General features: G+C 43.0%; 1 protein-coding gene across 1 annotated transcript in view; it reads right to left on the minus strand.

Moving 5' to 3' along the window:
* CELSR3 (cadherin EGF LAG seven-pass G-type receptor 3) overlaps nucleotides 1–19,637 on the minus strand; it is a 109,514-nt gene extending 89,877 nt beyond the window's left edge. The window contains exon 1 of the mRNA XM_070933621.1: nucleotides 15,530–19,637. Within this exon, the coding sequence (XP_070789722.1) occupies nucleotides 15,530–19,637 (4,108 nt within the window). The remainder of the gene's footprint in view (nucleotides 1–15,529) is intronic.
* Between the last annotated feature and the right edge of the window lie 2,321 nt (nucleotides 19,638–21,958).

Genomic DNA, 21,958 nt, shown 5'->3' on the forward strand with positions numbered 1-21,958 from the left:
TCAAAATTTCAAACTATGAATTCAATACAATATCATTATGCTTCACCAGAATTGAAGTGATTCAATTGACAGAATGCTTGGTTTCTGTGTCTAAAAAGGGAAGGGCATTGCTGTGTCCTTCTTATGCATCCAGATGACTTGAGTTGGGTCACCACAAACATGGGGACAGTGTTATAAGTGCAGACCTCTATCTGTGGAGAACAAAGCCTTTTAGAAGAGAACACCTGATGTGGTAGGGAATTCACAGCCAATGTCTCTTGCTTGCTTGCTGATTCTTTCTGAACCATCCATGACTACTTCCTATCCTTTAAAGGTGCAAAGTCCAAGCCAGTGGTGGGTTGCTCCCAGTTCGCACTGGTTCGCAAGAACTGGTAGTAAAAATTTGTAGTAGTTCCAAGAACTGGTAATAACATTGGCTGGCCACGCCCCCAAACCAGTCCCCGGCCCAGTCCCCGGCCTACCTCATCAGAGGCTTTAAAAAAAAAACTTTTAAAAGCATTTTTTCTACAACCTCTTCGGCCAAAAATTTTTTTGAATTTTTTAAAAAGTTTTTTAAAAAAGCCTCTGATGATGAGGTGAAAGTGGAGGAATTATGTAACTCTGTTGTTCCTAGTCTGTTGTAAACAGACAGCTGCTATAAACCCCTGCAGGGTAAAGGAATGGTTAAAATGATCCATCCCAATGATCCAATGGTATCTAATGAATCCAGTTTGCTAAATGCACTTGGGGAATTTTCTCTCTTATCATCTGACAATATTGCTAAAGCTTTGGCTGATCTTCAGAGAAGGCCTGGGCTGTTGATATTATTGGCTCCTTTCCTTTTAAAAGAGCTCAATTGCACATTGGTTTATCGAGGAGCTACAAGAGATGAAGCAAAGGGCTAGCATAGAAAGGGAAAAGGCTCTTATGATAGGTTGAACTGGGGTGAAATTCAGAAGGTTCTGACAGGTTCTGGAGAACCGGTAGTGGAAATTTTGAGTAGTTTGGAGAACCAGCAAATACCACCTCTGGCTGGCCCCAGAATGGGGTGGGAATGGAGATTTTGCAATATCCTTCCCCCAGGAGTGGGGTGGGAATGGAGATTTTGCAGTATCCTTCCCCTGGAGTGGGGCGGGAATGGAGATTTTGCAGTATCCTTCCCCTGCCATGCCCACCAAGCCACGCCCACCATGCCACAGCACGCCCACCACGCCATGCCCATAGAACCAGTAATAAAAAAAATTGAATTCCATTGGGTTGAACATGGAATTGGCCCCTCTTAGTATCCTACCCTGTCATGGTGGGTGTGGAGAAAAGGGATATTTCTCTGCCTTCACTGTGTCCACATAGAATACAGCACATTTTTCTATAGTGTGCAGTATCTCTTCCATCAAGATGCTGGAGGAGGGAGCCGTAACAGTTGGAAGCTCACTGTGAACAATTTATATCAATCAATCAGATCCAGCTTAATCTAGACTCCAGCGTTGGGTCAGGTCACAGGAAAATAACCTTGGCAGCTGCTTGTCAGGTTCATCTTAATTCTTTTCATCTTGTAGATCTTACGGATGGGAACGGGGGTACAGGGAAAGAATCAGGGGCCATCATTTGCTTGCTCAGGCTTTACCCACCAGAGCTAATTTCTGCTACATTAAGGAAGGTGATTGATATCTCCTTGAATGCAGGATGTGTTCCTGCATACCTAAAGTTAGCAGCTTAAAAAGCCTTCTCCTGAACCAAAATAAATTGAGATGGGTGGCCATATAAGTAAATTAATAAATAAATATGCTACTTCCTGTTGGGAGATGCTCAAAAGGTGTCCAAGGCATCTTCTGTTTTACATTTAGGTTGTTGACCTACCTCTGGTATCCCTCAGGACTCTGTCTTGTCATCCTTTTTGCTGCTTAACATCTAAATGAAACTGCTGGGCATAGTTATTTGGAGTTTCTGAATGGTGCGCTATCAGTATGCTGATGCCAGTTGGCTCTGTTATTCTCTACCTTCTAACTCCAAGGAAGCAATCAGTACTCTTGAAAATTGCCTAACTTAATAATGTGCTAGATGAGAAAGAGCAAGATGAAATTAAACTCAGGCAAGATGGAGGTAAAGGAAAGGCTGGATTTTGGAAAAGTGGATTTTGGATTTTTGGTTAAAGCTCACGGTGTGTGGGCTGTACTTCCTCAGAAGGAACAGCTTTCCAGATTTGGAGTGTTTCTTGGTCCTGAGCTAGCCATACTGCATGTGGCTAATATGGCAAGCAATTTATTTATAGCTACTGCAAGAACTGTGAGCCTTCCTGTTAGACTTAGCAATGGTTATCCATGTGTTGGTTACAACACATCCTTCCAGACTACTATAACATACATTATATGGTGTGTGAAATATGTCTGGAAATAGTAGTAGTTGCTAAATATGGTGGCCAGGCTGCTGACTGTGGAAATTATGGTATCACAGATGGTCTATATTGACTACCAGTTGCCTTCTGGCCTCAATTTAAGGTATTGTTGACCTTTGATTTGATTATCTCTAGGATCATGTTTCTTGCTATAAACTTGTTAGTTACCTATCTGTCACTAGAAGCAACTCTTCTATTGCCAGAAGCTCAAATCTCTTTTATACAGAACATGGTTTTTCTTTTGTGTGGCTTTAAAATGCACTCCCTAAGAAATATGTTGGCTCCTCTAAGAATATGATAAAAAAATACATCTTTCATCAAAAAAATTTATTTATTTTTATTATTTTAACAATAGACTCTGATTTTGGTTTTATTTTAATCTGTATTACATTTGGTCCAGTTTGTAATTTGCATTTTTACTATTATATGGGTCAGCCTGAATATTGTATTATACAGAAAAGGTGGAGAAGAAACAATAAGTCCTAAATGTCGTATTCCGTATCAGTGCAGAGACTGCTGAAAGTCATGGTATTCTAGAAGCGTTTATGTGTTGAAGAGACTGAGGCCAGTGTGTGTGTGTGCATGCGTGTGTGAGGGAGAGAGAGAGAGAGAGAGAGAGAGAGGGAAAGAGGGAGAGAGACAGAGAGAGACTGAGACATGGTGGCAACAGTGAGAGAATTAAAAGCTAACTGATGTGATCATTAGCCTCTAAGGAGGCAGACTATAGTTTTTACTGTTACAGTTTTAGCTCTTCTCCCACTGATTTCTGGTTGTTTCATCTATTTTTGATTGCTTATGCTAGCTAGGTTATTTATTCCTGCATTATTCCTGCTTTCTTTGAATAGGAAAAGAAAATGTGCTTAGAGTTTGGTATAGTTTGCTGTCAACCCTCTTTTTTTTGTGCTATATGATTATTTGGTCAGTCTGAATTCTAAACCTGACTTTGTTGTTTCATAACTTTACTCAAAGAAATGATTAAGAACACAATTATCAAAGATACCGATTGTCCAGTCCTCCACGTTAAGTGAACTGTGTAAATGCACAATAAAAGGTTTGTCCTTTTCGTTGCCATGTCATTAGAGTGTGGCTATTAAACAAAATTCTTAACTGGGTAGCAGGTTGGCAGACGTAAACTCTTGTTAAGTTTAAACAGAGAAATAGCACATTTGGGAAACTCTCTGCTTAAAGTTACCTATACTAAGTACTGCAAAGTAGTCATTAACCATTTTCAGCAAATGGTAGCATCTGACTGGCCTCAGACTGTGAAACTAAGCAGAATCGGCTTAGTTGGAGGTCCAAAGAGAAATATCAGAGCTGTAGGCTAGATAGGTCAATTAAAAAACACACCATAAAAGCAGTGGTGAGATTCAAAATTTTTTACTACCAGTTCTGTGGGCGTGGTTTGGTGGGCGTGGCAGAGGAAGGATACTGTAAAATCTCCATTCCCTCCCCACTCCAGGGGACAGTTACTGCAAATTAACCATTTCCTCCTGATCAGCTGGGACTCAGGAGGCAGAGAATAGATGGGAGCAGGGCCAGTCAGAGGTGGTATTTGCTGGTTCTCCGAACTACTCAAAATTTCTGCTACTGGTTCTCCAGAACTGGTCAGAACCTGCTCAATACCACCTCTGCATAAAAGACAACAACTGAAAATCTCTTCAGTATTGTTATCAAGAAGCTGATATAAATATGCCCATGAAAAATTAGGCATTGAGTTAATTTGAAATTGTTGTACCCAGAAGCATCATAGTCACTCTTTTTTTTTATTTAGGGCCTGATGATCAAGGAGCTATTTAATTCCCTTCCTGGAATGCTTAGAAACACGAACCATAAAACCAAGGCTCAAACTCCCGTGATCACCTTCCATGGGGTTCAAGGAACCCATAATACTTTACAGCAGGGGTGTCAAACTTGATTTCATTGAGGGCCACATCAGGGTTGTGTTTGACCTCGGAGGGCTGGGGTGGGCATGGCCAGGATGGGTGTGGCCAGTTCGACTTCACTCGTGTCGGGGACACCTGTGGTGGCCTGAATACTCTGCCAAGCTCTGTTTTCAGCTGCAACGGTCTCCTGCAACCCTCTGCCAGCGAAAACGGAGCTCAGGAGAGCTGCATGTAATCCTTGTGAGCTCCGTTTTTGGCTGCGATGGTCAGATTGACCGAAGGATCCGGGCCCCGGGCCTTGAGTTTGACACCTCTGCTTTACAGATTCAAGGGGCATATCAAATGGGAGATCACAAACTTAAGGAAAAATGCTGTTCTTGCCTCTGAGAGTTGGCCTTTAAGTTGGTGGAACATAGGACAGATTGACTGAAGATGGAGGTTAAAAAGATCCCATACATTTCTAGTCCTGATTAGGGCAAATTGCGTTCTCAAAACCATCCAAGACATTGCAGTCACTACTCTTCTTTCTTGTATTAATGAATTGAGAGTTCAGAGGGAAGAACTTTATCTAGAGCAGATGAGATATTTGGAGGTAATATTTTTAAATATTAATTACAACTGTGGTATACAGTTCTGAATATTTTTGGAGTTCCAAGAAGTCTCCTAGAATCAGCACTGGCTTTGCTGAGACCTACACACAGTAGCTTTTTTTGACTGAAGAACATTGGAAAGAATGCTGCTACAGCTGTGATTTCTTAAGTTGATTGCAATGCAAAATGCATTTTCCCCTTAGAGATTTGTAATAACAATCATGCCCAAAAAAACTATCCTATTAAAAATATCAAATGACTAACGGTGACATTTGGCTGCAACTAGGGTTACTAAAATGAGAAAAAGATTTGGTTCATGGGGCACAATCTACCAGAAAGAGCTCCCACTGAAATACACTACTTGTGTTCAAGAGTCATTATGTACTGGAGTTGCAAGACTATGGTTCTTTCTATATTAGAGCCTGTTAAAATGTCTGAGATATCATTCTTCTGTCATCAGCTGAATGAAGAATTAAAATGGTAAAGGAAAGGATAGGTTAGAGCAGTATTGGCTAACCTTTTCAGCACCAAGTGCCGAAACAGGAGCACGCGTGAACATTTTCGGCACCCTTCTCAGCTTGCCAACAACCTATAGGGGGAAGGAAGGGGAAGATAGAACTTTGGTCCCGTACATCAAGATGCCAGCCTTGAGAACCAAGGACGTTTCGGCAGGTGGTTATCAGAGCCAAAACACTTTCTCACAGCAATAAAATACTAGGAGGCTCAATTGGACAATGTGACCAGATCAAATTGGAAGGAGGGAGAACCTGAACTTTGACTTTGTGTGTTTGCATGGGAAATGGTCAGATCTGGCTTTGCCCACATCAGTGCCAAAATGATGTATTCAATAATGTTTTGCATTAAGAGATTGGATAATCTTGGCCGTGCTAACTTTGGTTGGGTTTGTCAGTCAGAACCTTGACAATGACTTTATTAATATATTTTTATTTTAAGAACTTTATCCTTAAAGGTATCATAACAAAAAAGCTAATATTTACCTAGAAGTGTTTTGTTCAGCAAAATCTCTCTTTCATTTAGTATTGGCCATTATATTCAGAGTTACCGTTTCTCCACCTAGAGTACTGCTCCCCCCTCCCTCATTTCCTTACTGTTTCTTCCCTAATCAGACAATAAATTCATGAAGGGAACAAATGGCATACAATAAGGAAAAAAGGGCTAATATGGAACAATCTATTTCACCTTGGCTGTAAAATATTCTTACAAAATGGGGATATATTTGCCGTAATTTTTATACCTGAACACATTTCTTCAGAATTCAGGGACTGGAACATCCTCCTTAAGTCTGAAAACTAATGTGACATGAGAACTACACTTCTCTATCTGGATAATTGGTTTGTATAACAGACCTATATGGGACATGGTGGCTCAGTGACAAGCTTGAATCCCTAGTGCCGCGTAACTGGGGGAGCTCCCGTTACTTGTCCCAGCTTCTGCCAGCCTAGCAGTTTGAAAGCACATAAAAAGTGCTAGTAGAAAAATAGGGACCACCTTTGGTGAAGCTAACAGCGTTCCGTGCGCCTTTGGCGTTTAGTCATGCCGGCCACATGACCACGGAGACGTCTCCGGACAGCGCTGGCTCTTCGGCTTTGAAACGGAGATGAGCACTGCCCCCTAGAGTCGGGAACAACTAGCATGTATGTGTGAGGGGAACCTTTACCTTTACCTTAAGAGAGAGGGAGGGAGCAGTGGGGATATCTTTCCTTGAAGATGTTTTTTTAGTATCTATGATATATTCTAAATACTTGCAATGCAATCCTAGCAATAGCTCAAGCCTTTCAAGTAACTCTCAATCTGTTCTGTTAAAGGGCAGCAGATGGTTAAGAGAACGACCCTTCCCCCTCCCCATCTTTCAACCTACATACAAAAGGCCCAACGTTGTCTGGAAGCAACAACCTCTTCCCCCCCCCAGGAGTAATTTTAATCAGCTACTCTGAATAAGTGCATTGCCTGGCAATTGATGAAGAGGTGGAGCTGGTGAATATTCACACTTTCTGGTAGCCTGGAGATTTCCTCACATGTAGCTTTCAAGTGACAGCAGCAATTGGGTTGGCACACAATAGTCAGTGTGCAACTAGCTTATCCCTCTTCCACTCTGAATAATAGAAAGACAAATATTCTGTGGCTTGTGGGCTACCCGGTTTAGAGAGCTGGGGAAAAGTCTATTTTGTGGCTCTTTGACTGCTTTTCTCCCAGGAAGGAATCTCTTCTTGGAGAACTAATATTTTATCGCATAGTTCATGTAGTGTACACAATCAGCTTATTCTCCACTTGGATATCTCTAGTCAACTCTTGCAGCACTGAGTTAATGAAAAACGATTTCATTAACTGGGTAGGATCAGATGTATACCCAACTAACATTTTAGTTATTTTCGTGATGTGTCTGCAGCAGCTGTTTAAAAAAAACAAAACAAATCCAATCATCAAGATGAACCTCTGGTCATTGATTAGAGTGGGCCACCTGGCACATTTAATGCAAATCCAGGGAATAGCATAGAGGTCGTTTGGGTACATTTTTTCCCTTCATTTTGCTTTAGCAAAGAATAATGCTCAGGTTGGAAATAGATTGCTGTTCAGCATCCTGACCAACAGTGTTTGGCAAGAGGCACTTGGGATATGCATATCTATTGATTGACCTGGAAAGCAATCTAGTTTCAGGTTCATCTAGTTTCTCTCTCAAAATATACACACATTAAAAAGTAAGAAAGGTAGCTACTTATCAGGATGGGAGCAAGGCCTCATATAATGCATGCTTCTGGGTAGATGTTAGTATTGTACAGTGATCTCGGCCCTCTGTGGCACAATCCCTTGTAGTCAGAGAGGGGAAGGGCTAACTCATGTGTAACACAAACACATCTGACACTAAAGATGTAGAAAACCAGCTGAAGTTTATTCTTCCCGTATCCTTAAGATTCAGGGTCAGAGGTTAAAAACAAAACAGTCTCTTTGGAGTGCCAGTAATCCAAGCCATCCACACCTAAGGAAAAAAGTTTTAAACTTAAAATAGAACAGGCAGCATGATTTGAGGCTTGATATCCTACTTCACACCAGTAGACTCAATTCGATTTTGACAGAACAATTTATCAATGGAATAGCTTGCCTAGTGGAATTATGCACGCTCCATCACTGGAGGTTTTCAAAAATAGACTGGGATTAGATCAGGATAGTAAGGACTCCTGCCTTCAGCATAGGATTGGACTAGAAGACCTCTGAGGTTCCTTCCAGCCCTATAATTCTAGGTTGAATAGACACCCCAGCCTCAGCAAAACCATGGATGCCTTCTTGTTGAAACTCTGGCCCATGTCTTTCCTCACATAAGGGATACCAGTACAGGAACTAGGTCTATTTTACAATATTGTACAGTAATTAGTGCATGACAAATGAGCTGGGTCCCAACCAGCTAGCATAGACAAGTGGGGAATATGTTTATACAGGGCATGATAAGGGAATTTCCAATGTTTCCTCTGCAGGTTTGTCTTTGTCATTGTGCTCTGGTGTCTGCTATCTTTTCCCTCCTTCTTTTCCAACTCCCACGCCTGCCTTTTAGGTAGAGCAGCCTTTAAGTTTAGCCAGACCTGAGTCCACTGGCAATTACAATCAAGACCTGTTGGCTTACTTACAAGGAGGCTGATGTTTTCCCTTCGTTTCTCTCTCCAATAATATGTCCTCGACTACTGATGAGCCCTGGCTACATTTGTATCTTACTGTTTTTTAGGTCTGAAGCACAAGTTCAGTCATGGTGCCAAACCTTCCTAACACATTCAGAAATAATTGCAAAGAAAAGTTGACTGAATTTAATCCTGTACAAATATTTGTACTAATGAGTTCCTTTCTCTGCAGTTCACATGCAATAGCAATAGCCTTTAGACTTACCATACCATAGAGAGTGCTTTACAGCCCTCTCTAAGCGGTTTACAGAGTCAGCATATTGCCCCCAACAATCTGGGTCCTCATTTTACTGACCTCGGAAGGATGGAAGGCTGAGTCAGCCTTGAGCTAGCGAGACTGGAACTGCTGGTAATGCTGTATTCAATGCTGCATTCTAACGACTGCACCACCATGGCTCTTGCAAAAGTCATTTGGGGAGATTTTGGTTTTGGGCCACCAAAATTTCCATATATTGAATCTGGTAAATTATAGTTCACCCAGGACCACTGGACTTCATTCACCCCAAAGAAGACTCAATTCTTGATAAAGCAGCACTATTACCATGAATTTTTAGCAAGTATAAACACCTAATTGACTCCTAATATGGACCTTCTAGAAGGGAAGCACTCTAGAGGATAGATACTTTCACAATGTATTATATTAATTTAATTAATTAAAGTGCTTCCTCCCTTGAAACCCTAAACACAGCGATTAAAACATTCAATCTGGGAACACTACCAAACACCAACTCAATTCACAGGAGTTGTTATTGTGGGGAAAATAGGAGGAGGAAGGTACAGTATGTTGGATATGTTTGCTGTCTTATTTGTAAAAATATTGAAGGTGAGATATAAATAAATAAATAAATAAAAACAGTTAGCCTAAATAAATGTAATTTTTAGATCTCCTTGAAAATAGCCATCCTGGAGCTATGATCATCCTACAAGGAACAAATGTGAAAGATGAGACTTCTTTATAAAAATACCTGGCAGAAAGTGAATTCAGGCCTAAAATATTTTGATTGATTTCAGTGGAATAATGCATATGGCTTTTTGATGGCAGGACAGCAAACACATGCTGGTCATCTAAATACCTAATGATGTTTAGAGAATGTCAGCTGCTTTGTAATAAATGGAAATTCAAATGGCAAATTATCGCCCCTCTCTGAGATATTTTCCTTCTATAATGGAGAATTCTAGCTGCAGAGGAATGCTGCTGGCATGCTGGAATTGCTTGCAACTACTCAAGTGATCCACCAGACTTATTCAGTGCCACAACCACTTAGGAGTTGATCAACTAGTTTCTAGCCTTTGCATGAATGATTTGCTGGCTGGATGCAATATCTGAACAAGGAAAATATTTATTCACATTAACATCAAAGGTGGGTTTCAGCAGGTTCTGACCAGTTCTGGAGAACCGGTGGTGGAAATTTTGAGTAGTTAGGAGAACTGGTAGTAAAAATTCTGACCGGCCCCACCCCCATCTATTCTCTGCCTCCCAAGTCCCAGCTGATCAGGAGGAAATGGGGATTTTACAGTATCCTTCCCCTGGAGTGGGGAGGAAATGGAGATTTTACAGTATCCTTACCTTGGAGTGGGGTGGGAATGGAGATTTTACAGTATCCTTACCCTGCTACACCCCCATGCCACACCCACCACACCACGCCATGCCCACCGCACCACGCCACGCCCACCAAGCCATGCCCACAGAACCAGTAGTAAAAAAATTTGAAATCCACCACTGATTAACATATATTAACTTCCAAAAAAACTTATCCTATATTTGGCATGCCAAATACATCTTTAGGTATTTTTATTTTGGATTATAGGTTTTTTTTGAGACATATATTTCGATCCACTTTAGACCAGTTATCTAGCTGGTAAGCATTGTAACTGTTGTGCTATCAGGAACCAGTATAAGTACCACCTGTAACCAGAAGCCTACAACTTTTTGCTTCTGGTTTCTATTCAGAATATACCATAATATATCACCGTCTGCTTAGTCAGAGCCTGTGATACAATTGCATCTCTTCTGACTCATCAGAGACCTAAAAATGAAGGATTTCACATCCAAGGCCTACAATGTCAAAGGATGGATCAACAAGATATATATCATGTACCTATGAGTAATATTTTATAGAATGGTTATAGGAAAAAGGGGCAAAACACCACTTCTTGTCATCTAAAATCCCCAGGGGAAATAATACATTCCTACATGTCATCCATGATCCTAGTAAGAGTTGCTTTCCTGTCACAAGCCTTGGTTGGGCTGCCTGTTCTATTTTTCAGACAGCTTCCCAATCTGAAGATGCTGCTCAGAATTGACAACAAGGGATGACACTGAATTATCAATAGAGGACATGGACTTTGTAACAGAACCCGAAATCTACTCTATCCCAACCTCTACTCAGCCTAAACCATTAAAGGATTGAATAAGGTCAGCCACAATATCAAGCATTCATCTTTCAATGTTATATATCATCAATTTATTGATTTATTTCTTAAATATACATCCTGCCTATCATTCAGGAGCTCAAGATAGCACACACAGCATTCCCTCTTTCATTTTCTCCCCTGGGAGTAGGTTGGGCTGAGAGAGAGAAACTGCCCCAAAGTCACCTGATGGTTTCCTTGGCTGAGAGTAAATTTGAACCTGGATCTCTCTAGTACCAATTCAACTACTATACTACAGAATTGCTATTTGTGCTTTTTATTATTCTACATAGGAGAAATAAACAGCATTCTCAATACAAAATAATAATTGTACATAATTCTGACATCAGAAATTGCAACATCATTCGATCAGTGAACTTAAAAGGGCCATCCCTTTCAAAGGAATTTTGAAGGTGAATCTAGCAAAAACCTGCCAAATTTATACTTACTAAAAAGTTCCATTCCGTCATTTGCATGGAATAACAATTATTTTTAATTCCATCACATATATTAACTATCAGTGACTGGAAATTTATTAATGTTGAATGATCACTATAATTGAAAACATATATTTACTTTTATTTTAATTGTTCCCATTTATGTTTTCTCCATTATAGTTATTTTCTCCTTACTTTTAACACTTACATGAATCTTCCCTTTATATAGAAGTTTGTTTGTACGTAAATGTGAATATAATTTTTGCATTGCAGAATATTCAATAGTTTTTAAGACACCAAAAATCTCTGCTGGGAAGATTTATCTGGGACTACAAGTTTGAGCCTTAGGCCATAGGCTCCTCAAGCAATTTTCTTAATCACTAGAGATATCTGCCAAAGCCAGGCAGATGCAAAGGAAACAGAGTTTCTTCACATCTTACATAGTAGCTGTATTAGTTAAACAGGAACCGGATTTGGCCCAAGAATCGGAACCAGCCTTCCAACTTTACTTGACCCAGCTAGATAGATGACATCAGAAGCAGAATGGAGCTTAATTGACACCACTCTTGTGAAATAGATCGATATCCATATTAGCTGCTAACCACAGTAATTTTAGCTGGGCACCAGGGTGAAATTGATGCCACATGTCCAAAGCATGCCCAGAGGCTAGAATTAATGAAGGGATAAAAAAAAAATCCCTTCACTGGAATGAAACCTACCTACATTCTAATATCAGTATTGCCTTTTTAAAACAAAAATTTGACTGCATCCTGTTTTGCAAGCAAAGGAATGTATTTCTGTTGCAGTCTAAGACTGTCATGCATAATTGAGTAATACAGCAAAGCTAGGATTTCTACCCATTAAGATCCATTTCACAAACTATCCCTTTCCTTTCTTTCTAAGACCTGACTAATTGTTAATTGATTTCAACCATTAGGTTGATCCTTGGTTCACTGTATCAAATTGGAACAGGAGCTGCTCCGTAGACAACTGAATTGAAAACATAGCAATAATAAGATATAAAAATCTGCAAGAAATCAGTTGTTCTCCAACGGAAGGGCCGAAACATCCCGAATAACTATCAAACCCAATCAGAGGCACAGGGCTGCCCCTCCCTTCCCTGCCCCTCCCCTATTCATAGCCCGAGGGGTGGTTTCTTTGCCTAATTCTCTTTCCATGCTTGTTGCCTTCCCGAGCTTAAGCTTTTCTTTCCTCATTTTCACACTGGAAAAATGATAACGTCCTCATGTGTTGTTCTGAGTGAATTTAATGCAAAGCCTGAAAATGTGATTTCTTCCCACTTTTGTGCAAGGCTTAAGTGCATTCCAGGCTCCTGGAAAGGTCAATGTAGTTCTCCAATTATCAGCCTGCATGCCTCTCCCTCCTCCCCCCTCCCTCTGGGGGCATGAATATAATATTGCACTACCCTGCAGTTACAATTAACCCCTGAGGAACCCTAATCGAACATTGAGCCTGAGTTGACTGCCCTGAACATGTCCGCCTGTCCTGTCCCTATCTTCGGAAGGAAACAGGGGTTGCCTTTTCCCATCCATTTCCCCTTATTAATCTCATGGCAGGAAGAAAAAGGAGACAGTTAACTAGGATGTGGAGATGGCCATGAATAATGCAAGCCTCCCTAGACATAGCTGAGTAACTAAGGCTGTGAGATATAGATGCAACCTTCTCTCCTCTTTCTCCTTCAAGAGGACCTTCCTGTACATGCTTTCTACCCAAGGATCTTTTTTTTTTTATTACTTCATTAGGGATCAGTTGTAAAACTTGCCACTTATTTATTGTTAAAGTGACAGTTCCACCCACATTCTATAAAACATCTCAGCATGGCTAACACGCTGAGTGCCAATTAAAAATGCAACAACATTTAAACTTTTACAAAGCACGAGGTACCACAGCACTACCTGAAGAACGCAAATGCTGGACTCATCCTCCATCCTAGCCCAAAGCTTAATGAATAGGCTGGGTCTTAATAGCCTTCCAGAAGGTAAGCAGGTTAGGACTTCCCTACATCTTGTGACCATAATAGAGTGGTGGCCTTATAGGAAGAGCTTAGAATCCTATTCTTAGCCTTGTACAGTATACATTTTGTTTGACTGTATTTGGCTACCGGTGTAAACTTCTGACTTAAAGTAAGAAATGGTTGTAACAGCTATTTCCAAGGTAGGGGAATTTTACAGAGATATATGTATTTACATAAATGCAGAACTCATGTATTATAACGATAATATGAGTTTCTATCAGCATATCCCCACAAACCCCGATAATTTGTTGGAATTTACAAGAATTTTCTAAATAGATTTTAGAAAAAATGGACAAGGCAAATGACCAACCAACAAATGATTATTTTGTATGTAAGGTGAAATAGAAGCAGATGAATAGTGAGACTGAGCAGAGAGGACAAAGAAATGATTATGGCCAAGACATAAATATTGACATGACATGGTAATCAGATCCATCACATTATTTAATCAAAAATATAAGCAAGGAGCCAAACCTTGCTTATGAGATAGTTGAGGCCTGGGCTAAATCTGCTAAGATACCTAATGGTGGAAACTGTTTCCTTCTTGCAGTATAGAAGAATGATAATTCAAGCATTTGGCTCACTAGCTGAATCCACGAGATAGCCAAAGCAATATCCAATCAGTCATCCGGAGGAGGTGGGGGGGTCAAATTATCTTGCTTTTTTGGAAGATAAGATAAATAAAATAAAAGACAATGGCTTTTGAAAAATGCACCTGATACAGAAGCTTTAGATGCATTTAGCAGATACAGTATATCCAGCACTTCATTCTTAAAAGAAAATGCACTGGAGATATAAATGTGCCTAGAAGTTATGTCCTATGTCCCAAGAATCTTTGCTCCTTAAGTCAGATCTGTGACTCCTGCTGTTTATTAGGGGAAAGAAACTGTCCAAGCTGAGACATTATCTTCATTATGAATTTATGTTTTGGGGCTGAGCCTTTCTCTTTAAGGAATTTAATGCAATGCATTCTCCAAATCATGTCCTGCACATTTATTGTCACTTAAGCAATGTGTTTAGGGGTTCACCTGAACATAAGAACCTCAGAACTGTTCAGGCAAACCCCCCAAATACACTGAATAAGTGGCAATAAATGTGCAGAGTGTGATCTTCGGAATACATTGCATTAATTTCCTTGAAGAGAAAAAGCAAGTTGTACATGGTTTTAAATTGATAAATCCCTTCATGCCACCCAAATACTTCAAGATCTGTGTGTGTGTGTGCGTGGGTGGGTGTGGGTGTGGATGAGACAGAGAGAGAGGGGGGGGGAAGAGAGAGAACATTGAAGAACTAATTGCAAGTTTTCAAATCTATCAAGGTTTCTTCCCATCCAGACAAAGAATGTTTAAGTACCAGGCAAATTACATCAATCTGCCGCTATCGATGTGAAACTCTGCTCACCTTCATGTTATTGGCTAGCCCAGAGGCAAAATAGGGAAACATAATCCAAAATGGCAATTTTAGCTCAAAAAACACTGTGCTTATTAATACTTTTTCCCCCTCAGAGTAATTCTTTTTGCCTTTTCCCGAGTTCCAATTATCTGGTAGGCAGAGAAAGCTGCAGTCAGACAAACTCCCAGTTTCATCACTTGTTGCTAACTTATGCTTCCTCTAACTCAAAAGCCATAGAGGATCATTATAACTTTCCAAGGGTCCATATTTGGTTAGACTACCCTTGCTACAGCATGAAAAGAAACAGAGAAATGAAGCAGGCAGCATCTCCATTTTCTGTGCAGCAGGCAGGTTTAACTTATCAATTTACATCCTTTCTCCCTTCCTTTGTGTGCACTTTAATCTAATTTAGACTGTAAACTCTTCAGGGCAGGAACTTGGCTCCATCTAATATATTATGAAATGAGTCTGCCATGAGATAACAGGAAGCAATCAAATCTTGCTTTTTGGTGCCCACTAGGCTATTACACCCTAAAGGAAAAAATAAATAAAAGATCTGCTAATATAATTAACTATCGAAGTCTCTTTACTCACTTGTTTTCTCCTATCTCTGGCTTCCATAGATTTAGCAAAAGCAAACAACTGTTTAATTTTTTTATATATATAATTCAAGGAAATCCAACTTTGATGCAATATATTGAAAAAAATGAAAATCATCTTTACCTGTGACAGTCACCAACATGGAGGCCACTAAGGGACGATTGTTGTCCAATTTACGGCTGAGTCTGAGTTCCCCACTAGTCTGGTTGACAATTAACAAGTGCAGTTCATTTCCTCGTTCAAAGGTGTAAAACAGTCTATCAGACACATCTGGGTCATAGGCAGGGATCTTCCCTATCACACCAGAAGGAAAAGTGTTCGATTTGTTGGAGATATAATTGTTAAAGAGGATCTGGAAATTTTTCAGAACGGGACTGTTGTCATTCTGGTCAATGAGTTTGATGTGGACTGTAGCTCTGCTGACAAGGGGGGCGGAAGTGGCCTGAACCACAATGACATACTCAGGCTTGGTCTCATAATCCAAATCAATGAGGGCAGTGAGCTCACCCGAAAATATGTCCATCTGGAAGATTTCAGGGATATTGCCTTCCACAATTTGGTACATAATCTGGGCATTGGGTCCTTCATCTGGATCCAGAGCTGTGATCTGGGCCACGACAGAACCCACAATGCTATTTTCCTTCACAAAGATTTCAAACTCCTCAGCCGGAAAGACCGGAGCATTGTCATTAATATCTTGCACTGACACTTGAATGTGGACAGGGGTTCTTTGGGGAGGCATTCCCCTGTCCACGGCATAGGCCGTAAGTTCGTAAACAGGAATGCTTTCCCGGTCCAACCTGCGGATGGTTCTAATAATCCCAGAGGTGGGCTCAATAATGAAATCCCCATCGCCATCCTCTCCATTCTGGAATGTATACTGCACACGTCCATTGGCGTGGGCATCCCTGTCAGTGGCAGAGATCTGAAGCACACTTGTGAAGGGAGGGCTGTCCTCAGAGATGACACCTTGGTAGTGAGCACTCACAAACTGAGGGGCATTATCATTGACATCGTTCACCATGATTTCTACGTAGGTGGTGTCTGCTTTCTGGGGGATCCCATTATCTTTCGCTGTAATGGCCAGGGTGTAGGTGACCTGGTCCTCATAATCCAGCTCTGCCTGCAAGGTGATGGCACCCGTGTTTGCATCAATCCGAAACTGGGGGATATTGTCTTCCAAGTAGTAGGTAATCCTGGCATTTTCTCCAACATCATCATCTGTGGCACTGATCACTACCACCGTGCTACCAATTGGACGGTCCTCATTAACGCTTACTGAATAATGGGCGCTCTGGAACACCGGCCTGTGAGTGTTGGCATCTGTAATGTTGATGTGAACATGGCAGTTGTCATGCAGGGTCCGGTCAGAGGCTGTCACTGTTAGCACAAACCGCCTCTCTTGTTTGTAATCCAGGGGCAAAGAGAGGGTGATTAATCCCACACCACCTTGAGTACTGATAGCAAAACGGTTCCGTGTGTTCCCACCTGTTATCTGATAGCTGATGGCACTATTCACATCCCGGTCAATTGCTGTTACACTAAGAACACTAGTCCCCACCGCAGCGTCTTCATTGAGGCGAATGAGATATTCTTTCTGGGTAAATTCAGGCCGATTATCATTTACATCCATGACAGTAATGGTGACACTGGCAGAAGCAGATAAAGAGGGAGAGCCGTGGTCCCGGGCTTCTACCCCAAAAAAGTAGTGCTGCACAGTCTCTCGATCCAAAGGGCCACTCACAGTAATCCAGCCTGTGGCACTGTTCACTACAAAGGGAGTATCCGAAGCGACGCCAGCAAGCTTGTAGTCAATGCGCGAGTTCTCTCCATAATCTGCATCCACGGCCTGGATGTGGATTACTGAATGGCCCAAAGGGGCATTTTCCAAGACAGATATTTGAAAGGGGGTGCTGACAAAGATAGGAGCATGATCGTTAATGTCCACTACTTGGATGCTAACCATGCCTGTGTTATTGGACAAAGGAGGACGTCCTGCATCCTGGGCACGGATCCTCAAGGCATATTCTCGCTCAACTTCAAAATCCAAAGGAGCTACCACCTGTATTTCCCCAGTCACACTGTCAATTGAAAACTGGCCCCTACTATTACCACTGATGATGTTATAATGAACTAAAGCATTGTTGTCTTTGTCTAAATCAGTGGCGGTGACTCTTAAAATTTCTGAATGGGGCCTTATATCTTCTCTTACCTGGACTATATAGCGCTTTTCACTAAATTGTGGGACATTGTCATTTTCATCAAGAACTGTTATATACACTCTAACTGTGGAGGATAGAGGGCCGGGCTCCTTACCTTGATCATTTGACTCCACCACCAAAGAATACTTCTCCATTTTCTCCCTATCTACTTGCCCACTTGTAGTGATCAACCCTGACCGTGAATCTATCTCAAAGACAGAGTGAGCGGCTTGTTCGTTGACAAATCGATATCGGATATGGGCATTGGGTGGAGAGTCCACATCGGTGGCCCTCAGCTGCAAAATGGGATAGCCTTCTTCTACGTTTTCCCGGATCGTCTCTCTGTACTCACTCTGCTCAAATACTGGATTATGGTCATTTCTGTCTGCAACTGTGATTGCAACCATGGTGGTGGCAGAGAGACGGGGAACCCCATGATCTATAGCAGTCACTCGGAAGTAGTGTAGGTCCATATTTTCCCTATCCAAAACTTCAGTGGTACTAATGAGGCCATTTTGGGAATCAATGCTGAACAGTTCCAGAGATCTGCTGTTCATCAGAGCATCCATGGAATAGACCAGCCGCCCAGCATCCCCCGAATCAGAGTCTTGGGCTGCCACCGTTATCACCGGTGTGCCTGAAGGCTGGTTTTCAGCCACCTGGACTTGGTAATTATACTGAGGGAAGAGGGGGTGACGATTGGCTGCCCTCCGAACCCTCAGCAAGGGCAGAGGCGCCTTTTCTCTTCGCCTCCTTTTCTTGGCGCACGTGGAATAGGTTATTTCACTCTGCAGAGCTGGACGAGTGGCTTTTAAGGGCAGGGAGGGAAAGAATTCCGGGATGGACGGACTCCTAAAATTCACCTCAAAACAAAGAGTTTGTAAACAGCCTTTGGTAGAGTCGAATGGACGGAAAGAAAAGAGGAGCTCGCGCCTTCTCCGGTCTACGCTCGGATTGGCTCCCAGAGAAGCACAGGGAGCTGTCCAAGCTGCTGAAACCGCCGAAACAGCTCTCGCCCAGCCTTTTCTGGTCCAAGTACAAAGGCAGCATCGCTCTGGGCTGCTCCCACAGCACTCGCCGGCGCAGCAGCTGCGGGGAATTCCACGGGGCACCGGTTGCCCCAGGCAGAGCTGAAGGCAGGTCAGCAGGGTGAACCACCTGCAGAAAGGCGAACGGGCTCCCGGGCGGGAAAAGGAAGCCAGTCGCATAATCGGGAACCACGAAGGCATGGGGGGACTGCCGCCTTTTCTCCTAGCTCGGGTGGCCGAGCGCTCGGAGCTCCTCAGCAAGGAGCGGTCGGTGCAGTTCTGAAGGCGGCGAGATGGCTTTGTACACAGGTGGACCCGCCGGAGACAGGCTGGAGTCCTGTTAAAACGGGTCGGATCCCGGCGATTTTTAGAGGGAGCCTTCATCCAATTGGACACCCCATTGTCCGGCTGGCTCCAGCCCCTCCTAGGGCGTTGATTGGAAGGGCTTGAGTAGACGCCCCTCTGCGCGGAATCCACCCCAACCACAGCGAGCCTCGCGAGGCATCCCCAGGTAGTCCGCGCACGGCTTTCTCCGAGCCTTGCCGGACTCGGGGGATCCGGAAGAAGTGCGGAAGCATTTATAATCCACAAGCAAGGGGAAGCCCGGCTGCCCGGCTCTCCCAGGGTGCCAACCGGGCAGCGGATCGTCCTTTTTTCCCAAGGTGGGGTCAGGGATCCACCACGAGAAAAGCTGCTGTTCTTCTTCCCTTGCCCCGCCAGGGATTGCGAGAGGGAGCCCGCGCAGCACGGATCGTCCTCCCGGAGCCTGGCGGACGGCGAGGTTTCCTTTAGTTCCCCGAAGAGAGCGCAGCCCGGCCAACCACCGCTCGGCTTCTCCGGCTTCGCCCGGTGGATGCAGCCCAAGCCCCCTCTGCCCGCCGGCTTCCCCAAGCTGAAGCGAAACAAAGGGAGGAGCAGCAGCAGCAGCACCAGCTCCAGGCGGCGATCCTGGCGAGGACGGCGCTGGTTCGGTCCCGGAGGTTGAGGCGGCGGTTCAGCCATGGTCCCTCGGCCCTTTCCCCGCCCCCCTGCCCGGCTGCCCTGGCCTGGCGCTGCTCCCCCGGCCCCGCCTCGCCTCGGGCTCTGCCGCCTTGCCAGGTTCGGCTGCCGCCGCCGCCACCATTTATCTGGAAGCGGCGGCGCTGCTTTTCCCGTGGCTCTCACCGCTCCGTGGCGACGGCGGAGGCAACAGCATCGCCTCCTCCCGCAGCCTCAACATGGCTCCCGGCTGCCCCGATGGTCCGTTCCGCCCTCCCTGCTACCCCCCCTCTTGTCGCCCTGCCGTGGTAGCGCCCACCCGTATAGCGTAGACGGGTGAAGCAAACCCCTCCGCCATCTTCACTGTGGGCAGGTTGGGTGGTGGGGGGAGGGGCTGGGAGGGAGAGGGTCGCGACCGTCTCGCTAAGACTGGCGCGAAGGGATGTGGATGGAAAGGCCACTAAGATCCGTTGGTGGGGGGGGGGGGGGTTAGAGATTACGAGAGGATCGCGTCTGGATTCAATAGGGGCGTTCGACCGTGGAGGGAGCTGTCCAACGTGTTGATTTAGAACTCCGGGATCCAATCAGGGATGCCAAAGCAGTTGACGGCGAATCGGTAGAGGAAGGGTGTGCGATCATCCAGGGGGGTGTTTGGTCGCATGGGCGTGTCCTAGAGAGCCTCTTCTGCCCAGGCGTCAAGGGCACGCCCCCTTCCAGCTGTGGTGGTAGCACAGGTACCAGAATCCGCAGCCACTCATGGTTGACTTTACTCCTCTGGAGGAAACCTAACGGTGCAAAGCTGCTTTAGCGCTATTTATTCCTCAGTTTATTTATTATGCACACCTTGTCAGGTTAAAGAGAGTCCCCCTTTCTTTAATACATTTACATGTGGGCAAAAGGAATGGAACCTTATATAGTAAATTAAATTAGTAAGTGTAAGGATTCATAGAAGGAAAGGGTTGAACTGTGGGCTCCTTGGTGCTCTCTGAGCTTGGTTGTTTTCTTGCAGACGTTTCTATTATCCAACTAGGTAACATCATCAGTGCTCCTGTAAGGACTCAGTTGAGAGGTTCTTACTCCTGTTGTAGAATATACAATCGTTACCTTCTGTAGGTGTTATAGTGCTAATTGTTAGAAAAGAATAGATGCGATTATGTTTTCTATTTATAGAAATACCTACATCTTTTGTTTCCACATGAGTTTCCACATGAGCCTAAAAAAAGGGATGACGAAGAAGATGATGATGGTTTTAAGGATTGCACTGGAGAAGCACTGTTTTAATTATTTGTTTCATTAAAACAAACATTTCTTTTCTGCTTCACACAAAAGCCTGAAAAATGACAGGCTACTGTAGTAGGAAAGGTGCAATATCCACACTTGGGCAAAGTCTAAACTGTTTTTTTGAAATAACTTTCAATGCTTGCATAGTCTAACATGTTCTAAGGTGCTAATATTCTGACAGGAGACAAAGCACTTTAAGTACGGTCCAACAATTATAGCCATGCTCTTGGATGATACATCCTGCAAAGACAGCAAGTGCTTCATTTGGTTCTGTTTTATTGTGCGTTCTACTAGCAATAGTTAAGACAGGTTCTAGGATTTGATCAGGGAATCAGCGTACTGAAAGCAAAGTGGACTTGATATGACTCATTATTAATAATGTTGATTAAATGAAGCAAAATCATTAAGACAGTATAAAACATGGAAAGAATAGAATGGGCAACTTAATGTGACTTTGATTGTTAGAAACCTCAAACAGCAACTTCTCTTTGACAAGTTCTGTAGTTGTTAAGCTGTCTCTCCTCTGTAAAACACTCAAGTTTTTTTTTTCAGAACGCTGGATACTAAGTTCATTCACAATTTGCTACCAGTATTGTGCGTGAGCTACTACCGCTTAACATCCTTAGAAATATTGTGACACCTGCTTCAAAGGAAGACAGAATCAGGCTGCAACTCTTCTAACAAAATTAGGTTTCTCCATACCTGCAAAATACATATAAGATAATAGAAAGCATGCAAGTAACACATAGAAGGCTGACATGATCACCTTTGCTTCTGCTTTGAGTTAATTGTATGGTTTTTTTCCCCCTTTCTTGTTTGTTTTCAATATTAGGGTTACCTGTTGCAGGTTGAAAAAGTCTTAATGGCTACCACATGATAGCAAAGGAAGTTTTAGATTTCTTCAGAATTGTCTGGATTTTTGCAGCCGAAATCTGGCAGTTCTAGTAATATTTCTGTAATGATTTTTTTCTGAGGCTGGGAAAGAGGCAGGAATTGTGGAAGATATTGGAGGTCCAGCACATATAGAAATCCCTCCTTTATCTGGTACATCTCTAGCTACATCA

Source organism: Pituophis catenifer, unplaced genomic scaffold (genome assembly GCF_029215685.1).
Source record: "Pituophis catenifer annectens isolate HBS135680 unplaced genomic scaffold, rPitCat1.0.hap2 SCAF_2, whole genome shotgun sequence".
Lineage (NCBI taxonomy): Eukaryota > Metazoa > Chordata > Lepidosauria > Squamata > Colubridae > Pituophis > Pituophis catenifer.